This window comes from Drosophila albomicans, chromosome 3 (assembly GCF_009650485.2).
Source record: "Drosophila albomicans strain 15112-1751.03 chromosome 3, ASM965048v2, whole genome shotgun sequence".
Lineage (NCBI taxonomy): Eukaryota > Metazoa > Arthropoda > Insecta > Diptera > Drosophilidae > Drosophila > Drosophila albomicans.
Window position 1 is genome coordinate 35,093,902 of NC_047629.2, and position 21,523 is coordinate 35,115,424.

The following is a 21,523-nucleotide window of genomic DNA, read 5'->3' on the forward strand; positions in this document are numbered from 1 at the left end:
CGCGTCGCTATCATTTTCGTTTTATTTTCATATTCTTTTTTTTTTTGGCAAACTAAAAAAACTTTTAACGAAAAGATATGCATAAGGACCATGTCAATCATGCCAATGGCACTGCGTACATACATATGTATATTTATGTACATACATATGTATTAACTTAAATTATATATACGTAAGTATGTGAATTATCATTATACATGTAGTTAGTGCTTATAGTTCAACTAAATTCGTTAAGTTTTGAGAGTTTAGAAAATGAAAGACACTAGACATCTGGTCTGTATATTCGAAAAAGCTTTTCAATAATTAATTTTTTTTTGTATATATTTGCGTGTATTTGTTGTATATTTTTAACTGCTCCATATCAGTCTTCGTCAAAGATTTCGTGGCTTGTGAGAATAAATTGGCTCATAAATTGCATAAATATTACATATTCATACATACATAAATATGTATGCATAGTTTTGTTTTGTATAAAAAATCTACATAAAATGCTATAAAATTGGATTTTCAATTGTTTGTGTATATTTTAAAAAACGTTCTAAAAATGTATTGCGTGTACAAAAATTGTTCATGTTGCTTGCAATATTTGGCGATTGCATTTGTGTTTACTTTTGTTAAGCAGTGTGCAAAGTGTGTGAGAGTGTGATAATATATATTACAACAAAATTAATAACATAATAATAATAATAATCGATTATTTAAAATAGGAAATGTACAATTTAATGTATTATGCTTTCATCATACAATTCATTAGCTTAACTAAAAGATGTAAAAATTGATAAAAATACAACTTAAAAACAAAATAGTGCCATCTCGGATGCAAATAATAATTCCAATTTGGTTTAAAACTTACAATCGTTAAAAATATATATATAGTAATATATATGTATTTATATATGTATTTACAGACCATTAATTTAACAATTAAAATGTGATAAATACGCTGTGTAAACGTTTTTAAACCTATTCGCTATGCAATCAAATACATAAGTATAAAACGCATTTCACAAATTTTGGCGATCGATTGAATATCATCTCAGTATTGAGATTCACAGAGAAAGGTAGTCGTAGTACCGGGAAATTTGAGATACAAACTTTTGGAATATCATGCAAGACGAAAAAACTATAAATCAAAAATATATAGTTAATGTATTCGAGTAAAAAGCACAAATATCGGGTTTGGGAATGTGTATGTGTGTGTGTCTCTGCTACTGTATATATGTATGTATATATACATATGTGTGTGTGTTTGTCCAAACAATTAAATCGCCCAATCACATAATGCAGTATCTCATTCTAATACGTTTACACTTTTTTCGTTATTAATATAATTTTTCTTTTCTTTTTCATGTTTTTTGTAGTTTTTTTTTTGCTTCAGTTTTGAATTTTGATTTTTGCCTTTGCCCTCAAATTAGCTGACCAATAATCTAGGCCTGTCTAGTCTAGCAGTCCATCTCTTCCAGAGTGCGTGACAAGCGATGATTGTCAATGCGTCGGCGTTGGGAGCGCCTCACAGCATCTGCCCGGCGATAGGGCTCACTCTTGAGCCCCAGTAGAATGTCCTCCAATGCCCCATTGTAGACCTCATCCTGCTGCAACAGTTTCGTTTCGCGCACCGAATGCGCTTTGCTCTTCAGCTCATTGATGACGGCATCCTGCAAGGAGAGTGCGCAAGTTGTAGGCAACTGTTCGACAACAACGTACAGTGTGAAAACAAAAGAGAAAAGTTTCCGCATTAAACATTAGCCAGCACCAGAAACTATTAAAAGATTTTGCAGAAATTTATTAAGGATTATCATTTTTAAAGTAGATGCACGTTTCAAGGATCTTAGTCGGGAATACAGAATTTAGTGTAGGATTTGTGTTAGGCTTGGGTTAGTTGACATAAATGATGTGTAAAATAAATGTATAAAAATTAAATATAATTTAGAAAAATAAAATGAGCGAAATATGTTTTTTTTTGTAAATTTTGGTAGCTAGCTATTCCAAAATGAATGAAAATGAATCATATTAATGTGCGTTGACATATTTTTAATAATATGGACAGCATTAAAAACCCTCAATAAGTCTGTTAACTGCATCTGAATATCACATAAATGAAAATACTAAGATATTAGACACAAAAATACACAAACTTTACGAACACTAATTTTTTTAAAACCAACAAAAATTATAGCAAAGTTTTTTTTTTCAAGTTCTCATGCCTTAATTTGAAGTCTTTAATTCGTTAATCTATTTGCAATCTAATAATGTGAAGAATACATGCATTTCTACAAATTTGTGGATTTGGATTAAGAGACACTGAAGTGGAACGGGGATTAGGAGACAGGGGAAGGAAGGCGCCAATTCATTAGGGACAGGTTAGCAACAACGAAAAACACGCATCACATATACAAACACTCAAGCCAAGCGACTTACACTAGAATATATATTTTAAACACAAACAAGTTCCATCACATGCCGCCCCAAAGGTGTTTACGTGCTAGTGGATTGGTGGTATTTTGGTGGTGGTTGTGGTTGGTGGTTGTGGTGGTATTTTGGTCGTGATAATGTTGTTGGTAGTATAGGTTGAGGTGTTCTATTTTGTGATAGTTTTCTTTTATTTGGGTAGCTTAGCCCAAATTCATCGTGCACCAGCAACCAGTCGCCCGCCCCCAAGAGAGAGAGAGTATTACTAGAGGATGTTAGCCAAATAACCAGAGTGCGTGCTAAGAAGTTGCGAGCCTTGCAGTTATGGTTTACATATGTAGGTGGGTGGTAGGTAGGCATAATTGGCAGTTAGGGAGACATATCCACAGTGCTATGCTGCCTGGCAAAGCTAAGCCGGCAATATATTTGTTGCTGGATAAATTAAAAGCATAACATGTTACATTTCCAGGATCAAAAGCAGATCAAAATCAGATCAGAGAACAGTATCGAATCTCATATGAATGACACAAACTTGAAGGAGTTAGCCGCCTTGCTGCCGGCCGTTAAGCTTCCACCCAGCCGTCCACTCACCTGTTGCTTCTTTTGATTGACCTTGTTGCGCATTATGACCTGATCGCTCTCCTTTTTCGCCTGCTCGAGGCGACGACGCTGCTCATTCTCCAAATCCAGTTGCTACACACAATAAATACAGTTCAGACAAGTTTATTTATTGAAAAACTTCGTCTCTCACCTTGAAGGCGCGTGTGAAGCGAACAATCAGTGCAAAGAAGGCAGCTGCATCTGCGTTGCGAGATGAATCGCCAAAGTATTCGACACACTCTTTGAACGCATCCTGCGCCAATCGCAAATCACTCTTGATCTTCTTCAGCTTGTCCTCGCTGTTGTTGAGGAAATCCCTCAGTATATGCGTCTGTGTGCCCTTTGCTCGCAACTCGGCCTCCTTGCGCACCAGCTCCATGCCTTTGTCTAGCTCCTGCACATCGGCCACAACATTCTCCAGCGCCACAGAGGCCGCCTTATCAGTGCCATAGAGTTCGCATTCGAAGTTCAATAGCTCTGGGAATTTGGCCCTAATGGTGGCCACAATGTAGTTGAGCAACGTGGAACGCTTGTCCGATGACTTGGTGTCAATCAGTGTGTCCAGCGACTGCAGCTTGAAGCCGTAGGCTGGACCGCGTTTGTTGCTATTCAAATAGTTGCCAAAGGCCAGCACTATTTCCAGCACAGCCTTGAACTTTCTGGACTGCTTCAGCGAATTCGATGCGCTGGCAATCGATTGCACTTGCTTAGAGGACAAAAAGAGATTAGTTATTAATACAAATGAATACTCTTCATTACACTTACCGGACTAATGAGGTGAACGCTGTCGACGAAGTTGCCCATGTAATTCATAATGGCCAGCTTGGATGAGGTGCGTTCGACGCGCGATAACTGCAACATGAACTTGTCCTCCTCGGTGAGCAGGTTCTGATCCTTGCGCTCGATGATGTACTCCTTGTAGACCTTGACTTCCGCATCAGTGGGCACCATCTTCTGCAGGAGCTCCACATTCTCCAGCGACAACTTCTTCAAATCCAAACTGTGTATTGCGGCAATCACATCGTCAATGGGCATGCCCAGTTTACGACGAGAGATTGCTTTGAAAGAGGAGAAGTTAGAGAAGTTATAAGTTAGTTTATGAATTGGTGAAATGACAGGGGCTGGCTTACCTATGTTTCTCAATCTCGTGTGCTCCAGCAGCGACACATTATCGGGCTTCTTGAAGCGTTTGCTGGGATAGCAGGAGAGCGTGCCATCCACCTCGCTGCCATTGCTGCCATTGGACAGTGCGCCGCCGATGCCAATCTTGAAGCGCTCCTCGAACTCATTGAAGTCGATTTGCTTGTAGATCTTCTCATCATCCAGCTCATTGAAGATTGTGCCACGCACCTAAAAAGTAAAGGAAATTGTAACTGAATGTCATTTAAACATTTAACATTAAGTAAAGCTCACCTGGTTGGGCTTCAGCGCTATCCAGTTGAGTGTGGGCAGCTTGTACTTCGTTGGCACCTTACGCTTGATGGTCATGGCACCATCTGGAGCAGGCATGAAGCCAGCGACTGGCGGCGGCGGTGGCTGGAAGGAGCTGAGCATGGGTGGAGCATGCGGTGGCGAGGGAACTGTCGAGATGACGCTGCCATTGGGACTGCCCAACGGACTCAGGCCCGGCATCATAGGCGGCGGTGGCGGTGCAGGTGGCGCCGGTGGTGGAGGCGGCGGTGGTGCAGCTGCCGCTGCTACAGGCAAAGCTGGTGGCGGCGGCGGTGGCAGTGGTGATGAGGCTCCGCCATGTGTGGTTGTGCCAGTTAACAGGCTGCCGTTGACCAGTGAACCGTCGCCGCTGGACGCAGAACGCGGCAGGGATCGTGATAACGTTTGCAATTCCAGATTTTTGTTGTGCAACAGCGTGTCGCGCTTCTTGAGTTCCTGCTCGTTCTGCTGCAGCATGCGCTGCAGGGCATTCAACTGCTCCTCCAGCTGCAGTCGCATCACAGCCAGCTGCTCCTGCTCCGCCTTCAGTGTTAGATTCTCCGTCTCCAGCTCGGCGTATTTGTACAGAAACTCGGAATTGCGGTCAATCTCACGTTCCAGCTGATCCTCCAGCTCCTGCACACGCTCCAATGCCGATGTCTTCGTCTCCGAATCCTCCATTAAGGCGGCCACATCGAACACATTGTCCAAATACGCCGAGATTTGCACCTTCAGCTCCTCCGACTCGGTCATGCGTATCTTCTCCAGATACGTGTCCAGTCCCAAAGCCGTAAACTCGTACTGCAAGTGGACGCGATAGTTCATGTCCTCCACCGAGTGGACCACAATGTTCATGAACTGCATGCAGGCGACCATAAAGTCAATGTTGAAGGCCTCAAAGTTCATAAAGTACTTCATGAGCGTTTGGAAGCGTCTCTTCTCCTGGCACACGTCCTTAAAGTTGTCAAACGAGCCCAAGATGATCTCGTGCCCACCCTTGACTAAACAAATCGCCGCCAGCAGCTCCAGGACCAAAGCCTTGGTGCGCAATGATTTGTGTATGAGACTGAGAGCAATGCAATTGATGGCTTCGCGATGCTGGATGACCATATTGAAGCCATACTTGTTGTTCATGATGGCACGCAGGCACATGATCGACACATGAATGTCATCGGTGGCGGCGCCCATGTTCAGCTTGGCAATGTGCCGGGAGCGACGCTTGAGGCTGGGACTGTCGAGCACCTCGGCAATTGTGGGACGCACAAAACTGTACGAGAATTGCGAGTGATTGCCATGACTCGCCGATGACATATGGCGCGACACATCGCCATTGGTTAGACTCACATTGCCGGCCCCCACACCGCCCGGACTCATCGAACTGTTGCCCAGACCCACCTCGCTGGCATCGAGCATCCCATTGGGATGCATCAGACGCTCGTCGGACTCGCTGAGGGCGTCCTGTAAGCGTTGCTCGTGTCGCATCATCTGCAGCCGAAAGCTGAGATAATCAACGAGCGCATCGAGTCCCTGATTGGCATCGTCGAGGAACTCTTTCACCCACTCGATGTGATTGGTGCGCAGCGAGATCTCGAGATCACGCAGCACCTGTGTGGATGTCGATTCGCCGACCATTTTGCGTTTCTGACAAAGAAAGTAGAACAGATACAGCTGTAAGTGTAAGAGAGAAGAGAGAGAGAGAGAGAGAGAAGAAAGTGTCGGGAATGGGAAACAAATGAGTGCAGGGATTAAACACATAATGAATGATTGTGGTTTTCGATTGATTGATTGATGAGATAGAGGGAAAAGATAGTGGTAGAGTATGGAAGGAAGGAGAGTGGGAAGGATTCGGGTGTTTTGTGTGTGTGTGTACGTGGTGTTGTTGTCAGTGTTGTGAGTAGAGAAATTGAAATTTACACATTAATATTGGAACAAACACATATAGATTTTATATGATTAAAGATTCAGTTTCAGATTCAGATTGAGAGTTTGAGATTGAGGTTTTCTTTAGTCGGTTAATGGTTAAGGGAATCGCGTCGCTTCGCTGCAACAAACGCACCACACATTAATCTAAGAGACAGCTACGATAGACATAGGACAACTACACTACATAGGACAGAGTCACAGAGTTCACAGTTCACATTTAGCTACAAGACTACGGCACAACTTACCCGATGACTACGCGACGCCTTTGGGTCCAAATAGGTGCGCAGTTTACTCAAGTAATGGGAGGGCGGATCCTTTGCCTGCACCATTTCCTGGAAGTAAATAATTGAAAACATGAATAATGTATAGCTGACTAAGAGATGCTCTTATACTATTGGCATTTGAGTTGCCTAAACATTTATCTGAAGGTTTCTTTTGTATTCGACGAAAAAAAGGTAAAGTAATAAATAAATAGTATAAATGGTCAAACACATTTCCAATAAAAGCGAAACAGTGCAGTATTGACATTCAAATATACCAAATTAATAAACCATAATGTATAATTAGTATATTGATATAGCTAATGTTTCAAAAAAAGATTAAAGCTTTATCTATTATAGTCTCTGAGACCATAAGATTTACATACGGTCACATGAACAATCGTTATGCAATATAATTCATAATAAAAGATTACAGAATTGAAATACATACTATATTTGAAAGTTTTGAAATAACAAATATTATATTAATAGTATTTTTTTCTGGATAACACGAATATCGCTGCATCATTTCGATTTAACAATTACAAGGCAAAAACATATTTTACTTATAAGTCCACTGCGCTTTTATTATTCTATTGCAAAGTATTATAACATAAGTTATATTTTTATTTTTCTTAGATTTCTTTTTTTTTTTTTTTCTTTCCATTGAAATTTCATATTTTAATTTACTTTCTAAGCAATAAAGCTTGTATTTGTATATTAGTAAGATATTTTTGCATAAATAAATAAGGAAACATTTCTCATAAAAAAGATTGCAACTCTGAAAGAAGGTTTGCCACAAAGCGACTGCAACTTTTACAATAGCAAATCAATATATGTTATGCATAATGCTTGCATGTCGTTAGAAAAATGCAGTCAACTTCTTCGGTTGCCAGACATAATAATAGTAAGTATATTTTTCTATTACCGAGGAAGTGAGCGCATGGTTGTTATGAGTTATTTCAGCTCAAACTAACATAATGTCTGCTATTAATTGAACACGGTAGCTGGCGCAATGCGCATTATAGTATATTTTAAAGTCGAAAAAAAAAATAAGAAAAAAAGAAAGAAGTGAGGAAAAAAATAAGCAAGTGTTGAGCGCGGGCCAAATGGAAATACCTCCTCATGCATTAACACTAACTTAGCGGCTTTTACTTTTGTTTTGGCTGCTTTGGTAGTTTTTGGTGTTTGTGCATCGCCAACTGCATATTTGTGTACAATGTTTACGGTTTATAGCTCTGGGTGTCCCCTCCTCCTCCTCCGCGTTCCTGCTGTTCCTCTGTCTTGCGACGATCATATAAGCATCGATAGCTTGCCTAACTTTTAAACATTTTTAAGCATGAAGCGTGGTATACTTGTTTTTGGCTTTTTACTATGCCAACAACAACAGCAGCAACAACAAAAGGCAACAGCAACGCATGACTACAACTGAAACTATGTGTGGGTTTTTGGTTGCCTGTGCAACTCACAGCAACTCGAAGGAAAACCAGTTTCATTCTTTTCCTAGTCGAACACACAAAATAGAAAAACAGCAAGCAGAAAGAGAGAGAGAGAGAGAGAGAAAAAGAGCGAGCGAGAGCAAACAAAGAGAGATATACATATATTTAAAGCATGGAGCATGGGGCGTCCAAGCGGCTCCAGCGATTAAAAACTGCAATTTATCGCAGTCATAATAATTTGCATTTTGTCACTGTGAGGAGGCAGCACCACCGCACTACCACAGCACCGCAGCACCACAGCAACAACTACAGCAACTACAACTGCACCAGCAACGTCAACAGGCCGTGTGAGTGGTGCTGAAGTGCAGTCGAGTGCTTTTGGATTTGCCAATGTTGTTGTCGTCGTCGCTGGGATTGGCATCAACAGCACAACAGCCAGAGCTAAAAGCCACCAGAACAAGAGTGAGAAAGAGAGATGGAAAAAGAAAGAGAGCAAGCTAGCGCGACAGAGCGAGAGAAGTCCTCTTGTCCATTGTTTGTGGGCTGCGTTTTCATTCAAGAAGTGCCTGAATTTATAGAAAACAGGTCTGTTGGCATGCAGGCGGTTAAGGAACCGCCAACAGAGAATGTCTTAATACCCTGCAACCAGATTTCAACGGGCACTATGAAAAATAAAATGAAAATAACTACAAAAACAAAGAACAATTAATTTCGAAATGTATTACCTTGTATTTATTTTTAAGTTAAGTAATTAGCAGAACTTTTTGCATTGTGAGACGTAGTTTATTAAAGTTACTATAAAATATATCTTTTATGTAAGATGTAATTCATAAATTGCTGTTAACTTTACTACAAATATATTTAAGCACTCAATTTATAGTTATTTCCACATATGATCTTAAACTTATCAATCTAATTTTGGCACAATTTATATGCAAGTATATCTTTGAGCTTTTAAATTATATTTATAGCTCCTATATCGTAAACTATCAGTTTTAGTTTGGAGTTTAGTTTATGCTTTCATTCTATTTATTTCATAATCCTAAGTGTTGTTTTTAAGTTATATATTTCTCATTATATAATATATAAACTTATGCTTATTCTGAATAAGATGGGATGTGTGAAAATGCAAATCCCATTTATTTTTAAGTGTTGTAAATTGTAGGGGATTTTAAATTCCTCTTATTTTGATCAAGTTCTGTACTTTTAGGTATATCCCATCTTTTTCAGAATAAATATAAGATTATATATTATCCAAACTTTGTCAAATGCGAAATATCAACTTTAAAATTTTATATTACTACATTTCCATCTGTTACTATTTGCAATTCTAGTTATATCTAATGTTATTCCTATTTGAATTATCAACTTTTAATGGGAATATTATTGCTATTTCTATTATTATACTTTGACTTATCAACTTTGCATGACTTAAGATTGTGCTGATTAATTCACTTCGCTTGTAGAGGATATCTGTGGGCAGTGCATCCTCAAACGCGGCTGCATAGCTGCATAAATCGTGTGTTGGTTGTGCTACTCCAACGCCAAATGCACGCGAATTTTTTCTAGGCGCAGCTCTTGAAAATTCAGTGACCCAGTTTAATGCGCTGGCCAGACCCCAACCTCAGTATCAGACTGAAGCTCAGCCTCAGCCTCTGTGATAGCTTTAGTCAAATCGAACCACGCTCTGTCGCACACGTTAATAGTTTTGTCATAACTCCAGTTGCAGCCCCTCTCCGCCAAAAAGAGAACACGCAATGTGAATTTGTAGACATGAACCAAACACATGTCTGTATGTCTGTCTGACTGTCTATATATTCCATATAATCGCCTGCGCCTCTCTTCGCATCCGCTCTCAATGTTCAGGGTAATCATTAATACTGAATATGTTATACTTTTAATGCCCCATTGTGGGGCATTGTTCCAACGCCATTTGGATTCAACAAGCACCGAAAATTGTTTTGAAATTGGATTCATTTTGCATCAAACGCGACAACGACAATGACAATAACAAATAAAATAAAATACCCAAACGTCGAGCACGCACTGAATAATGATATATACTACCAAGCAAATATATCAACACATACGACGAGAGAGAGACAGACGGAGAGAGAGAGAGCGAGGGGGAAGAGATGTAGAGTCTCTTCTAACACGAAGTTCATGCGAGTTCAAATTCAAGATAAATTGCACACAGATATGAACGAACAGCAATCCCATTTCCAAGTGCAGGGGCCAGCAACAACTGTCTCAGGTGTCAGCTGTGCGAGAGATCATTATAAATGATCATCTTATAATGTGTCTCGACTTGAATTAGAATGAGAACAGTTGACAAATGAAGTCTGGAATTTCTGCAGTTGCCAAAGAGATCGTCGCATGTCTTCAAAAGTTCATGTAAATTTCTTCATTTGCTTTCTAATACACAAATGCTTTTATTAAAATGGAAATTTGGAATACTCTTTCGGAAGATATTGTAATAGTACGAAAAAGTTTAAGTCTTAAGGTATGATATACACCTCAATATATTTTTCTGTGATAAATCTTACAATTCTTATATCTAATACCCAATTTATGCTGATCTTAAGTCTGTAATTAATCTCTGTTTTTATATCTAATACCTATTTTATACAGATCTTAAGTTTGTAGTTGGATAGATTCCATTATTATATTACTTTCAAGCAGCAACATAAAATATTAATTGACATTAAAGAAATAATCGTTAAACGTTTATAGCTTTTACTTCTTTCCTACGTCATTTTCTACTTCATCAAATCAATCCATTAATTTCGCGTTATGTGTGCACGTGTAAACTTACATCGAATGAACTTCGAGTTGCTTTTATCTAGCGCACATGCAAGTTACAATTAAGGCACATGTCATTTGGCATAGTTAATTAGAGCTGTGCGACTTTGTCGGGTATCTTTAAGGTCAGAGTTCAAGGTGTCGAGCGAACGCAGCGACTAAACAGTTTTAGGCGTTGGCCCACAGCAAAAACTATTAAACTAGAAAACTAGCTAAGGGGCAAGAGGGAATCGGGAAGGAGGAAGTACTTTTAATCTGCGAAATTTGCGTTTTCGCCATAAACAGGAAGTTTCGGACGCCAACGATAATGATAAACACGCAGCCAACAAAAAAGTTGAGAGAGGGAAGAGAGGGAGACTAGTTTTATTTGGGAAGGGGGGTTGACGCAGTTAAATTGTGAAATTTATGAAGTCTACTTACTTGATCGCATATCATGTCCCACTTCTTCTCGTCATCGTAATTACGCAAGAGCTTGGCTTTATCCGGCGGCAGATCCATTGAAGCCTGCAATTAAAAAGAGAAGAGAGCGAGAGAAAAAAAAACCGGGTAAATAAATGTCACTTGGTAATGGGTATAACATTTAAAAGTCATTAGGCTATATGGTCATAAATCTAAAACAACGTAAATCCAAAAAGTATACACACAATGTGATTGCAGTGGGAAAACTTGAGCATCTGTCAAAAATATTGTAGCTTAGAATTGCTTTGACAATCTCTTTTAGATTTCACAGCTTGATAATGAAATGTTAACAAAGAGATTTAAGTGTAGAGTCAACTGCAACTTTAATGTTCTTTTGCACTGATTGATAGCATTAGATAAAGCCATTAATGTCATTGTGTACTATTCGACATTGTTCTTAAGCTAAATGAATCATAAAATGTATTTATTATTATCTTTAATGTTTATTTGCTTTTCTTCTCTTATCACAAGCATTTAATCTATTTGCAAAAACTGAGTTTAAGATGTTTTTCTTAGAATTCATTGCAGGTTGCTATAAATACGTCAGACATTCAATATATGTCAAGAATAAAACAATAAATACAGTCAATAAAAAGTAAAGACTTTTCAATGCGAATTTCAAGCGAAATGGAAACGCAGAACACATTAGTTAATAATGTGCACTTAAAAACCTGTTGAATTTTTCTACACTTATGATTAAAAAATACTTGAACTGAATGAGGTCTGTAACCTCAGTAAATATATAGGCAAACCCTAAATATTTCATGGCAATGGGACATAAAATAAAACGACACCTGAATATGCTGCACCTGTGCTACAAAAGCAACAAAATAAACAATAACAAACACATTCCGTTTATTTATTTTTTTGCTAAAGCATCTGCTGCGGGCGATTTAACGATTTCGATTCACTCAACCAAGAAGATCAATCAGACCAACAAGGGACAACTCCCCCAGCGAAGTGTAAAAGTATTTTACATACAACACATTCTATGGAGGAATGAAATCAGCAAATATATGCGTTACGTGACTTCAATTTGGGTGCAGCTGCAGGCGACTTCTAATTAGAGTGCCAACACATCCACAACACACAACTCAACACGAGATACAACAAACACACACACACTACGCAGGAAAGGGTGTGGATGACCAGTCACAATAGAGGAGCCAGAGGGGGGAAGACGTTAATTTTGAAGAGGACGTTGATAAGAATGCCAAATAAATAAATAACATTTTAGACAAATTAAAACCACAAACCAACAAAATCAAATAAAACGCGAGCTTCGAATTCTTTTCAAAATATTTCTACACGACTAAAAGATACCTTCTTTTTTTTAATACTCAACCTAATGTTAATCAAAAGCTTTTGAAACTTGAGTGGAGGACATAACAAATAAAGATTAAATCGAGTCGCTTGTCAAAACGCATGTTGAACATTAATTCTTGACAAGTCGCATTTGTTTTCTCAAAGCTCAAACATTAATTTTTCGTGTATACATAACGGTTCCATGTTGTCTGTCTGAACGTTTCCGTTTCCCTTTTCAAAGAATTCCTTTGCTAATATTTCAGCCAGCACTTGGATTTGCAATATGTTTGCATTTTTTAGCAATGATTGAGCTTATTTATATCTTGTGTTCCAGCTAGTAAAAAAATAAAACTGTTTACAGATACATTTCGCGTAGGAAAAATCATTATATGAATCACGCCATGCGGTCTCGTATATAATGAGTTTATAAAGTGAGTATATAAACAGCTGAAGTGCTTAAAAATATCCCATTGATTTCAGTAGAGAAAAACTTATGAATAAATTAAAGAGATAGTGAAATTGGTCATCAAATCTTTTTTACAAATTTTAACAAAATTATTCATTTTAATTTATTCGGAATTAAATTAAAAAAACATTTTGTAGCGTCGCTTTCAATAAATACACTTTCATTATGAAATGTCGTTTACAATAAAGAAAAACGCATGGCTAAATTAAAATTTAGTTTCATTTTACGAATTTGAATAGAATTATTGATTTAAATTTATTCGGAATTAAAGAACAAAATATATTTTTATGTGTCCCATTTAAGGAATAGTTATAAATATTATCGTTAATAATAAAGAATTAAACGATTGAAACGATTGAATAATGTAGGAGCTAGTTTAATTGGATATTAGAAGCATGTGCTCCAATTTAAACCAAAATTTTAATTTAATTATTTGAAATTATGTCTTACATAAATTTCTAAATTTGTAAGTCACATTTAAAATTTAATTTTTTCTATAATTATTATGTCGTTATTTTTTAAATTTGAGGTTTAATTGCGGTTTAATAGCTGAGGCGTTTGAGTAACAAATTGGATGAGTCTATTCACGTGGATAAGCACAAACATTTGTCGCCGGCATCTAAATTGATTGTAACAACAACATTGAAGACGACTTGGCTTAGTCATCTATAACGCTGCAAAGGGGTACCATAGGCTCTATAGGCATTATGCACACACGCATATACACAGGCACACACTCAGATACGCACACACACATTCGCAAAGACAGTCATTGAACAAAATTTTTAAAATGCGTATCCGGTGCGACGGTCAGGCGCACATGGATTATTATTATGTGTTGTTGACTAATTTATATAGACACAATTTTTGTATTTTGCCTGCTCTGGCATAAATACATATATAAAACACACACACACACAGAGAACAAGAGAGAGAGGGAGAGAATAAATGAGAGAGCGAGTCTTTTGTCATTATTATTCCATATATACAATCGTATTTTTTTTTATTATTGTTTGCTGTTTAAAAAGCGCGTCGAGGCAAATCACTCAGCGTCAAGGGGCTCGAGCATAACAGACCGGCAAAAGGGGGTCTGTGGGGTGAGGTGTGGAAGGGAGTAGAAGAAGGGGAGGAGGGACAGAGTAGACTAGTAGTGTATGCGAAAGGTAACTGGGCGTCATGACATTGGACGACGATCGCCGATCGCCGCTGCAAGGGCAGCCCACAGCACTTCCATTAACTCACTTTATAAAAGGCGTAAGGCAATAATGAATCAATAATAAAAAAAAACATAACAAAGGAAAAATGAAAAAAAAGCGTTGCAATAATTTTCCATTTTCATTTGCATTACTTTATTGCTGCGAAATATATTTATTGTAAAATGTTACATTAAACACGTTTCGCAAAACGACAACAAAACAAACAAAAACAACATCAGCGGCAGAAAAAACTTTGTAAGAAAATTGCATGACAATGAAGTAATTGTTTGGCTTAATTAACACACAGTTAAAAGACTCGGAAGACTCGTGTAAATTCATAATAATTGACTGTGAAAAAAAATTGTGCGATGCGAAAAAAGCATTTAATTAGCATTTTGCCAACTGAAAGTAAATCAAAATGAGCAGCTTGATAAGTAAATAAATCGCAAATGCAACATGCAATTTCAACACTTGATGCGTGCTGTGGGGAGATCAAGAAAAAACTGAGATGCGAAGCTAAGAAGTTAAAGTTAAGGAAATAATAGTTAATATACATAATCGATAATTCACTCATTGTTCTGAGTAATTTCTACTTTTGTAGTCAAAACTTTATATTTATTTTTATTAATATTTATAAAGCGTAGTAAAGCTTATTAGTAAGCTTATTTTTTATGTTAATTAAATGAATGACAATAGCTTAAAAATAAATATTATTTAACATTAGTATTAGATCAGCTATTCATTTATACTTACTAGCAAAATATTGAGATTTATTAATTTGAAATAATATTAATCAATAACTTATTTTAAATATAAAATGCTCTTGGGAACTTTTACTTTCTTCTTAAAAGTACATATAAGATTTATTTTTTAAAATACTAATTTACTAATAATACATTAACAATTTTGAAATTTATAATTCAGTTTCATACCTAGAATTACTTTTAAGAATTGAAAGTTAATAATAGTCCGCTAAAAAATTCTTAAAATTCACTCATTTTTTTCTAATTTCTCATACCTAGTTTATAAAGATTCTTTAGAATAAAATCACCGCAATTTTACGAGCTATTACGCGAATTTCTAAACTGCAGTTGCAGAACAAAATGTTTGATAATTGATGGGTGCTACATGACCCGTTTATGGGTCGGTCGTACTTCAGTTCACATTGAGTCTATCTCATCATGCGCAAAAGAACAGATGCATTCGAGTTTCTGTTCTGTTCTTTTCTTTGCTTATTCTCCACATTTTGCAAACCGCAAGAAGCGAATGGCCCCAAAGGGCCCGCCAAGGAAGTTGAAGCACAACGATAAACAAATGTACGCTCTATATGTAAAATAGATAAATACAAACACACACTCCGGTTGTGTGTTATAATCGTTGTTTTAGTTTTGCGTTTTTTTTTTTTATTTTGCGCAGTTTTATTAGATAAAGCTCAAGCCGAGCGGAGTAAATGGACAAATGCTGACAAAGTCATCAAAGTGCTGAATGACTGACTACAAACAATGGGTATTAATTCAACAAAAAACAAAACAACAACTGTTGTGGTTTTGCTGCATCTTCTTCTTTCTGCCTGCTTTTTTGGGTTGTTGTCAGACCTGCGGTTTCTGTCAGCCACTGAAAATGCCATTAAGAGCGACGACACACCGAGCCCCATTACGATAAACACATTCTAGACAAAGATGACTGAAACCCTCCCAATGATCATGATGATTAAACGAGTGAAAGTCATTTGTTGTTGCACTCCAGTTGTGGTTGTTGTAGTTGTGTGAAAGCTTGTAAATTAATGAGGATTTTATGTGGTTAGTCTAACGACACCCACAACAGACACCACATATGCATAAACCACAGTCAGAGAGTCAGAGAGACTGACAGACAGTCATGGCCATTAACTTAAGCCTATTTAAGTTTATGTACATTCAAAGGCAATCAAAATATTAAACCACTATTAATTATAATTAAGTCAACCACAGATTGTTTTCCCCATTGTGAAAGCTATAAAAATATTGCAGTTTTATCGGGTCCTATATTGTTTAGCATTTCTAACTACACATTAATATTACCTTATCAAATAGAAATTAACCACAAATATATATGGAGCACACAATTTATTAAGATTGCAACTTATTTCAAACTTAAACTATGTGCCTTATCAACTGAACAATTTATTGTATTTCCTTTTGTTGTTCTAAAAAACTTTACAAAACCATTTGCAGAAATGCCAATAAAGTTTAAAAAGATTAAGATACTCAAGTTAAGAAACTATGATACATCAGGTCAAATAATTTCTAAGGAAAACACATAAGAACTGTTAAGATTTATAGTACAGCAAGTGTTTTATAAAGAGGGAAATACATATATATGCACCAATAATACAAATTAAACGCGCAAAGTAAAGAATGATTCATTCATAAAATAGACTATAATTCACAATGAAATTTGTAATGGGTTTTGATGACTTCATTTCATTTCTATGAAAGGCAAACAATTTTCATTATGAACGCGTTCTGCATGCCAAAAAGGGGAAATATAATATTGTAAATCGAAGAGACTGCGTTGACAGAAAGAGGCAAAGATTTTGTTTGCTCAGCTTGATGCTCAGTCAATTTGCAGTCTGCATCTGCAAGCGAAATGTTAAGTTCAATCAACCCACACACAGCATTGTGACGATGATGATGCTGTTGTTGTTGTTGCTGCTTTTGCAGCTAACCGGAAACATCTGCACCAACTGCCTCCGATTAGGCATAAAACGCAAATTATTAGCGGCAAAAGAGAAAAAATTACTTACGACTATTTATAGCCATGAATGAGGCACAACAATTGCTCTCAATTGAAGGCACGGACACAACAGGGGCAAGGGCAGAGAATCAGACGTCAAGTCAACTAAACAGCTCCTAAATAAAAAGTAAACATAAATTAGCCTAAGCCTTTTGGCCTGGCCCGCTGGCCCGGCTTGATGTGGCCAGCTCAGTCGCGACGAGGCCAAAACGCTACCGAAATGACAATACACATTTTGAGTAGTACAACAAAAGAGCAGAAAAACAACAAGAGTAAACAAAAAAAAGTAGTCAAACAGTTTTCAGTGCCAAAAAAAAAGGCAAACAAAATAAACAAGAATAATCAACAAGTGTTATCTATGGCTAATTGAAGTCTGAATACCCTTGAAACCCGAAAACATCCATAAGCGATAAACACAAGAGATCTATAACAATATTTTAACAGCTACCGAGATAAAGAGCGGTTCAGAGGAAAAAGATATCTGTTTTAGAATATCATACCTTGGGATCAAAAGAGTAGAATATAATAGGATATTTCCTAGAAACAAATATAATATCATTATTTCAGATTGAAGGCCTGAGCTGATATACATTTGAGAAAGAAAGAAAAATACAAAAATATATTGAAATTTAATTTATATTTTCCTCACTATAATTATTTAAAAATAAGTAAATTGCAGTTTAATTTATATTTTCTACAACTGCAATCAAGTTGAAACCTGTCGATTTTCTTCCGACTATATTCTCTTTTATCTATAAATGAATATCAAAAAGTTTCACTCTTTCAATGAAACTCATAAAAATAAATTCAACACTTATATCTTGAAATATGTATTATTATCAATATTCGTAACTCTTTCAACGAATATGAAAAAAATGTGTCTTATCTGCGAATCGAGCGAGACATTCGATGCCACACATATGGTAATTCACCTATATACAAATTGAAATGATGTTGCATGCAACTTGACAAAATAATAATGCTCCATTCCGAAGATAGGGAACGGATCTAAAACAAGCGTAAAGTGTAAAGAAAGAACTCGTTCAGTTGCGTTTCATATTACAGCACAATATTTAAGACGGGGAAACGGCGAACGATGTTGATAAGTGAGAACTTGAGTTGAGCGCATATAAATATAAAGATTTCGTGTATTCTGTATATTGTATAAGTGTGTATAAGTGTATTTATAACCAAATCGGGTGAGAAATACCGATAAGCTAGGCCCCAACAGCAACGGCAGCTGAATGGAATGAGTCAGCATTGTGGGAAAGAGAACGACGACAATCGATCAATTTGCTTTTATTTGCCATTTGCATGCGGCAGCTTCGGATTGAGATTTGGATTTGAAATGGTTTTGGGATTGGAAATGGGATTGGGATTGTGTCACTCTTATTTGTTGTATTTTTATGTGTCTCATTTTATTGTCTCTTTTTTGGCAATAATCAAGCGCGCGCCCATTGTTTAATTAAGTTCGACTTTGTTGCCTGGGGTGCTCTAGAGCAGCACTTCACCATGGATGACAAACAGAACAGAACGCCGCCAGAGCGTGGTGTAGCGAAAGCGAGATAGCAACATCGACGCAGAGCACACACAAATGAGACAATACCCAGTGGAACTTTGGGGCATGCCAAGCCATATGAAAATCACAATACTTTCAACACTAAGAACTGCACAGACAAATCAATTGTTTACGCTTAACTACGACTTTGATTTCATGCAAATAAACATTGTTTAATAAATGGTTTCCATTTATTTAACTAACCTCTAATCGATTGATTGATTTTTCTTAATTTAATTTACTTAAAGTGGTTTATTTGTGTCAATATCCTACACAAAAAATATTTACTAATTATTCACTTAAATATATATTGTAATGAATCTAATAAACTCTCTTTAATATAGTTTAACATGTTAAGCATTATGATAATCACAAGACTATCCACACTAAAAACTTCACTGAAAATTTAATTATTTTTGATAAGACATGAATTTGATTCAATTCAAATGAATTTTTGACAAATTTGCTATATTTTTAAAATTTTTTTTTATATACAAGAAGATATCTATTGTATATAAATAATTTATATTAATTTACTAATAGTTTATTGCATTTATAATTTTTCTTTTTTGTAAAATGTGATGCAGCTCGAAATTAAATTAGAATTTAATTCCAAATTATCAATTAGAACACCAAATCTTTCCATTTTTAAAAGTTTTTCAGTTCACTTCCTGAACTCTAAATAAACAATTTTTTGGCAAGCTAAATGAAAAACTCTTTGTTATTGCCAAAAAGCATTTGCATATCAACAAAAAATTGTGTATAATATAAACACTTAACAGGTTCTATTATTTCATTCATCTAAATGCAAATTTGGCCAAGTTTTCGGTCAAAATCTCCTAACAAAAATAAACATTTGTGCGTCAAAAAACTACTCTTCAATTTGCAGACTCTCATTGGTACTACTGTAAAACTTGTGCAGTAATTTAGAAATCATAAATATACAAAGAGTTGTACACTATTTAATTTAATCACTTAACGGGTTCATTAATTAAAAAGTCTTGGCTGTTTTTGCTTCAATATGTACATTAATTCTTATTTTTACTAAGACAAAAACGCAAGTAGTAATTTCAGAACTTATATTATGCTTAGGGTTGAAATACAAAATCTCTAAAAATAGCCAACTGTAGATCTAATGAAGAGTCAGCTGATGCTGAACTCTCATGAAGATATCACAGCAAAATGCAGCGTAAAAGATGTCAAGGAGTTCAGCTGGGGTTATCGACTCACACACACACACACACACACACACACACACACACACACACACATACACTCTCGCACGACACACACACAAACAATTACACGCACACTTTCGAGAGATGAGATGAGCTCATCAATCAGCCGCGCGTGCAAGAGTTAGAGAGAGATGGGCACTGACAATGCATTGAGGGTGGATCGCAGAGATAGAGGCCAACTACAGATATACTTTATATAGTATATGATTGTATATACTAATTATCCTTCTTTGGGTAGTTGAACTTACCAAAACTTTGGCGAAACGTCGATCCAGCTCATCGGTGGTGGGCATCGGTTGTTGGCTGCGACTGCGCACACTTGGTTGCCGCACATGATGATACTGCGAACTGGAGCCGATGTCGTAGCGAAGATCCTGCTTCTGCAGTGTGCCACCAATTGAGGAGCCATGGTGACCATTTCTCAGCTGTGGATGCTGCTGCTGCTGCTCATCACGATCGCGATCGCGATCCAGATCGTTAATCATGGTGCGTGATTTGACGGCTCCCATGATGGTGGCAAAGCGGCTGCTGGTTGTTGTTGTTGCCGATGCAGTTGCTCCGTGATTTGAAGAGCTCGTTGATGTTATTGCGGTGCACCAGCCGCCGCCTGCAGCAGCAGCACCACCGCCACCGCTTCTAGCTCTGCCTCCGCCACCGCCACCGTCGTCGCGGTCGTCGCCGGCTTCGATGCTCGCCGCCGCAGTTAGCGCTGTGCTAAGGGACGTTGATACCGCGCCCCATACAGTGCGGCAAAGGGCACGAGTGCGTTCGGGGCAACTTGACAGTTGCTCTTTGATTTCGTTGAAGATATCCAAAGCGATGTTGTTGCTGTTGCTGTTGTTCTGGCTGCTTTGCCTTGCCTTGTGCTTCGCTTTTAATTTCGATTTTATTGTCTGTACAAATTTGCCGAAAATATGTTTATTTCTTCTTTATGTATATATATTTGAAATATATATATATTTTTTTGTAATTTTTTAGTGTGTTTGGCCAAGTGTTGTAAATATTTTCTTTTTATTGAACTTTGGCGAAAAAGTTGCTGTGTTCTTGTTTTTTCCCTTTTTGGTTTTGCCAATGCAAGCACTTCTTAACTGCAATATTATTTACATAAATGTAGTTGTGTGCGAGACACAAACGCATACATTTACACGCCCTAAAAGAATTTTGTTCGAAGCACAAATGACGCAAAGTGAGTAATATGCTTGTTGTTGTTGCTGCGGCTGCGGCTGCTGCTACTTCTTATGTGCAACTGAACAAACACATATACACTCGCACACACAGACGAGACACACGCATTCACAGTCACACTAACACAATCACAAACACAATCGCACACACACACTCACATGCACATTCACTGGAGCACACAGACAAAGCGCAGATTTCAATAGAACGCGAACGCTCCTGAAAGCGTCAATTTTGTACCGTGTGGCTTTTAAGTCGAGCTTTATAATGCTCAATCGTATTGGCTTTGCCAAATGCGTTTCAATATTTATTTAATTATTTTTTATATTCAACTCTGCATCTTAATTACTCTTAAGATTCGAACGCGAAATTCCACTGCAATTGTTTAAAAATGCACTTTGCATTCGACGGCGCGACTAAACAGCGACTTGACAACCTCTTCGTTTGTCGAGTTTTCGAACGAGACTGATTGGTGGTGTG

At 37.2% G+C, this 21,523-nt stretch overlaps 1 protein-coding gene across 3 annotated transcripts; it reads right to left on the bottom strand.

The window, feature by feature from the left end:
* Nucleotides 1-499: 499 nt before the first annotated feature.
* LOC117567594 (formin-like protein) lies at nt 500-20,783 on the bottom strand. 3 transcript variants are annotated; one of them, XR_004572071.2, is made up of 10 exons: nt 20,110-20,519; nt 11,285-11,368; nt 6,609-6,695; nt 4,423-6,081; nt 4,140-4,359; nt 3,775-4,067; nt 3,161-3,715; nt 3,001-3,102; nt 2,419-2,841; nt 1,559-1,685 (listed from the first exon to the last, which is right to left on the bottom strand). XR_004572071.2 is itself a non-coding variant. In XM_034247679.2 (9 exons), exons 1-9 carry the CDS (start codon nt 20,368-20,370, stop codon nt 1,443-1,445), a joined length of 3,531 nt encoding a protein of 1,176 aa, XP_034103570.1. In that variant the 5' UTR covers nt 20,371-20,783; the 3' UTR covers nt 500-1,442. The 3 variants fall into 3 exon arrangements, 2 of the variants coding, with proteins under 2 accessions (XP_034103570.1, XP_034103569.1); XM_034247679.2 differs by lacking the exon at nt 2,419-2,841 and having other exon boundaries at nt 500-1,685; nt 4,423-6,108; nt 20,110-20,783; XM_034247678.2 differs by lacking the exon at nt 2,419-2,841 and having other exon boundaries at nt 500-1,655.
* Between the last annotated feature and the right edge of the window lie 740 nt (nt 20,784-21,523).